Raw genomic sequence first — 5,263 nt, 5'->3', positions numbered from 1 at the left:
TGTTAAGTAAAGACACCCTTATATAGTCAGCAGATAGACAGGTAAGATAATATAGATACACAAGTATACTAGGAGGCATCAGATAGATAGAAACTCTCTGTAGAATATACCCAAACACTTAAAAAAGTTTCAAAGCTAGAGCGATTTCAAGTTCAATTCATAGTTTCAACCAACAATTAAGTTCTAGCGTTTAAATCAACACTTAAGCTATGATGTTATATATCTAACAGTATTTTACTTACATTGCTAGAAACTTAATCATTAGCTAGATATCAGTATCGCATATGTAACCGTTAGTTGAATTTTGTTATTTTGAACTTAATATTTAAACTTTAGTGTTAGAAAATTTGTTTCTGTTGTTACAAATGTAACCATTTGTTAGTTTCAAGTGTTAGAATAGTTGCGTTACTGCCTTAGCCAATAGTTATAATACATAAAAGATAGGTTCGTGCGTTAAACACCTAAGCAGTACTTCAAAAGAGTAACAGATACAACAGTTTAAGTGGGTCATCACGAATTGGGCAATATTTTCTAGAAGTACAAACTTAGCTGCTAGTTTTACATGGTGGGAGTGTCCTTGTCAGTTCCGCCCTCGGCCTCGCCGTATGCTTAGGTGTCCTGCGGAAAAGACCATATTGATTTGTGATGTTGTGCTCAATAAAACACACCACTCTCACGAACTACCTTGGTTTATATAACTGAAATATTTCCTGCTGCCTTCCTTCTGTAATCGGAGGTGTAACGTAAAGAACATAGGAGCTGAACTGTCTACGTAATCACGCAGTATTTCCGTAAGTTAACTAACCCCATGTTTATTTAGCTTTATTTATGTTTCACTAGCAGTTATAAACGAAATACTTTTAAATTAATCTCTTATTTTAGTAAAAAGTTCAATTTTATGTTAAACATTTTATATTCAGGTCTTATTCCACTTTTGGTTATTTCCACTATCGTCGCCTCAGTAACAAGAAAGAAAACGTTATTTTTGTATAGTATATTCATACATTTTTGTGTGGAACCAAAATTTCAAAAACCTTTAGAGAAGAGGATTTCTGTGTTGCCAAAACTATTTTCACAGTTTTCACACACACGTCATAACGAACTACATTTTAAATTTCGCGTGAGTATAGTCGCTACCTCAACACATACGAACTTTTGAAAAAGTTTTAATGTATGTTTATACGCAAAATACACTATTTTCATGACAGGAAAGATTAATATTAGATCTAATTTATCATTATTTTGGATTTGTAAAGTTGATTATGACAATATCGTCTTCGTTCATAGTAGATAGCTAATAAAATAGCACATGTTTAAGAAACTACATCTCAACCTCCATCACCAAACTTTTCAGCTTATTGTGAAAGGTAAAATGTCATATTGTTTCTTGATACCACTATAATGTAAATGTAAATATTAATTACTTTTTCATATTGATCTGGTTTTTAAATAATAAACTGATCTTGTAAATTCTTGTTTTATCTTTACTAATGTGTTAAATAGTCAATGTGTTGATTTGTTCAACAACAAGAAAATGTGTTTGTAGCTCTGCTACGTCAGATGTACATTGAAAGGTGTTAAATGCGTGAAACCGTATGTCACTAAGATGTATATTGAAAAGTGTTAATTACGTGAAACCTTATATTACTTAGATGTACATTGAAAAGTGTTAATTACGTGAAACCTTATATTACTTAGATGTACATTGAAAAGTGTTAATTACGTGAAACCTTATATTACTTAGATGTACATTGAAAAGTGTTAATTACGTGAAACCTTATATTACTAAGATGTATGTTCAAAAGTATTAAATACATGAAACCGCATATTGCTTATATGTACCACTACCCATATTCCAACATAATTTCCAACAACGTTACTTATATCTGTCTTATTTTAGACGTACTTGAGATCCGCAAATCATTATGTTACTCTAGATCTGCTTCTATAACTATATCTGATATAACGGTTGCTTCTAAACGTGATATAACTACATCTGATATAACGGTTGCTTCTAAACGTGATATAACTACATCTGATATAACGGTTGCTTCTAAACGTGATATAACTACATCTGATATAACGGTTGCCTCTAAACGTGATATAACTATATCTGATATAACGGTTGCCTCTAAACGTGATATAACTATATCTGATATAACGGTTGCTTCTAAATGTGATATAACTATATCTGATATAACGGTTGCTTCTAAACGTGATATAACTATATCTGATATAACGGTTGCTTCTAAACGTGATATAACTATATCTGATATAACGGTTGCTTCTAAACGTGATATAACTATATCTGATATAACGGTTGTCTCTAAACGTGATATAACTATATCTGATGTATTCTAACGGTATTGGATATTTTCATGCTTCGTAATAGTAAACCAAACAGAATGAACTTATTTCAGGTGTACAATCAGCGAACACGTCTTGATAACTAATGTTTAGTAGCCACACAGCCGAATTTTTGGGTTTTGTTTGTTTAATTTCGCGCAAAGCTACTCGAGGGCTATCTAGGTTAACCTTCTGTAAATTTATTTTACATCACTAATAGTGATACTCTTGGAAGTATACGCACAAAGTTACGATTAAATTTAAATATTTTTGGAATGACAATTAACACTTAACTGATCTACTTACAGAGTTTGTAAGCAAGGTGGTGAAAAGTTTTCATTCTGCCCTGCACACGCATTATATTTGCATCTGGTGATTAGGTGAAAATCTTATATTTTTATACTAATTGTTCAGTTTGGAATTCTTAGAAAAAATTTATAAAGCTCTTTTTGATATCTCTGAAACACATTATTTAGGGTAAGTAACCTAAAAAATAACCATTCAAAAATGTCCATAAGCATATTTTGTTTTTACTTTTACAGCTGGAAATTCTATTCAGTTATTTAAAATAGTGTTTGAAATGATAAATATTTTATTTTATGTTTGACTAACATCTATATCTACGATAATTTTGGATGTTTTGATTTAATTGATTAGAGTTTTGTGAAACATTATTATTAATTTTCAACTTTATCATAAAGAAAAACTAAAAACTACCACCCGTAAATCTCCATCTGATTACTGTAAATTGCATTTATCTTACTGTCAACCACTCAGGCTGCACTAGATAAGTGGCGTCATCTTTCGGTGAAAGGAAGCTAACGTATGAAAAATGTGGGAAAATAACAAGTGAATTAGTACCCTGGAGTCATGGAAAACGACAGAACCACAAGCACATATTCTACTAAATAACATACTTGAACAATAAGCATTGCTTGTAGTAAAAAAAACATAATGTGAGGAATAGCACGTATCAAATAATTTATGGTTTCATTGGATAAATTTATTGGTATTGTAATGCTATGCAGTTATCCTCAAAACATGTTTGCCTCTCTCAAGTACAGTAATATCATAATAACATTTACTAAACACAATTGATTTTCTTCTAGTGTTTAGAAAACTGTCATCTTTTTAAATCTGTGCCAATGCTAGACCATACACAGTATTTGTTCTGTTCCAATAAATTGTTTTAACTTCGTTATAGGTTTACCTGAGGTGGAACTATAGTAACAGTTGAGTAGCTATGGCAACGTGCTGTCTCGTGGCTAAATCTGCACTGTGGGGAGTAGCCTTGATAATTCTCTGTGGAAGCTTAAATGTAACAGGGTTCGCGTGGCAGAGACCAGGGTGCTATAAAGTTGGTAAGTCTACAGTAATAAGCATTTCTAAGACCTTTGAATTTCATTGATCACCTATGCTAATTGTCGTTATATTTTGTATTTATAATCGCTATATATGCATATCTACATACAAATAAATCACTAGATGTTTTATTGATAACTTATTTTCTACTGGCAGATGTTAAACAAATGTTTCCAGAACATGATGTGTATGCCAGTTTAATTCAATTAAACAATGTAACATGTAAAGAATTAACTGAAGGACTGACTACTTCATGATCCGATTAATTCAGTTCAAAACATATTTAAATAAATAATAGTTTACTTTTCACTGGTAAGAACTAAACTGATTACTGTAAATTACATAACTATATCTGATATAACGGTTGCCTCTAAACTGAACCACAAGCACATATTCTACTAAATAACATACTTGAACAATAAACATTGCGTGTAGTAAAAAAAAAAACATAATGTGAGGAATAGCAGATAGGGAGTGGTATTACTTGGAAAGTTTTTTTTTTGCTTTAAGAGTCAGTAATTAAATTATACGAACTAATACTCAAGACGGTATTTTGTCCGACAACCATGCTTTATCTGCTTATCCTACATCTTACCAAAGGCTCTTCAGAGATATTTCCATGAGATGAGGTTTCTTTGAAAAACACACTTGTCAACATTATATCACTCCTTTTTTTAGCTTTCCATAAATCGACTAATGCCATAGGTTTACGATTTGCAAGTAAACCATTAAGCAGACGGAGCTGCATTGAAGGGCCTAAAAGACATGTGGTCGAACTTGATTGCTATGATTCTATTTTCTTCTGCCATTTTTCTCATAAAAACAGCCATTGATTTCGAGCTGTGACTGGAAGTTTCTGAACTTTGGTCAACTTTAAATCATTTTATATTATCTTGTTAATTGTATCAGGAGATAGGCCTAGCGTCATAGCAATTTGCGGACCAGAAGGTTTATTATCGTAACTACTTTCACAGCCAATCAGAATTAATATCCACGGATGAAAGTGTTATTCCTGATTGGCTAAGGATGTGATTTCGGTGAGCTTCTTCCTAAACGCTCCTCTATGAATATGGGAAATTTAATTTTCAAAATGTCGAGTTCTTTAGCTCTACGTCGTTTAATAATCTTGCTGTAAATAAACTTATTCTTCTTTGAAAAGAGTGACTTGATAGCTTCTAATAGCCACCAATCAAGTTTTATTAAGTGCTTGATCAGCATGGTTTAATGTTCTATGTGGAACAGATGCTCATATGTTACGTAATATTAGATATATAATCATTCCGATGTTCATAGGAAATTAGTATTTAATTTATATGTGTTTCCAAAACGTGTAAATAGCCCCATTCTCCCGTAGAATGAAATGTTATACTTGTTACGACAGCGGAAGTCAGGCGACGCTGGGAGCATGCGCCCTGGAGTTTCTAGAAGGCTCGTGACTTAGCGGGCAACCTCACGAACGTCCCAGCGTTTGCTAGACGCCCTCTTTTTTTAGTATATAACCCGGGGATAGATATAGAGACAAATAATCGAGTCAAGCGAGCAGTAGGCACCGTAA

General features: G+C 32.5%; 1 protein-coding gene across 1 annotated transcript in view; it reads left to right on the top strand.

The window, feature by feature from the left end:
- Nucleotides 1-684: 684 nt before the first annotated feature.
- The window catches only part of LOC106462792 (thyrostimulin alpha-2 subunit-like), a 29,927-nt gene continuing 25,348 nt past the window's right edge, over nucleotides 685-5,263 (top strand). Inside the window, exons 1-2 of the mRNA XM_013922754.2 lie at nucleotides 685-791; nucleotides 3,551-3,707. Coding sequence (XP_013778208.1) covers nucleotides 3,590-3,707 — 118 coding nt within the window. The 5' untranslated portion in view covers nucleotides 685-791; nucleotides 3,551-3,589. The remainder of the gene's footprint in view (nucleotides 792-3,550; nucleotides 3,708-5,263) is intronic.

The sequence above is a fragment of the Limulus polyphemus genome, unplaced genomic scaffold (genome assembly GCF_000517525.1).
Source record: "Limulus polyphemus unplaced genomic scaffold, Limulus_polyphemus-2.1.2 Scaffold1253, whole genome shotgun sequence".
NCBI classification, from domain to species: domain Eukaryota; kingdom Metazoa; phylum Arthropoda; class Merostomata; order Xiphosura; family Limulidae; genus Limulus; species Limulus polyphemus.
This window is presented reverse-complemented; position numbering and strand designations above follow the sequence as displayed.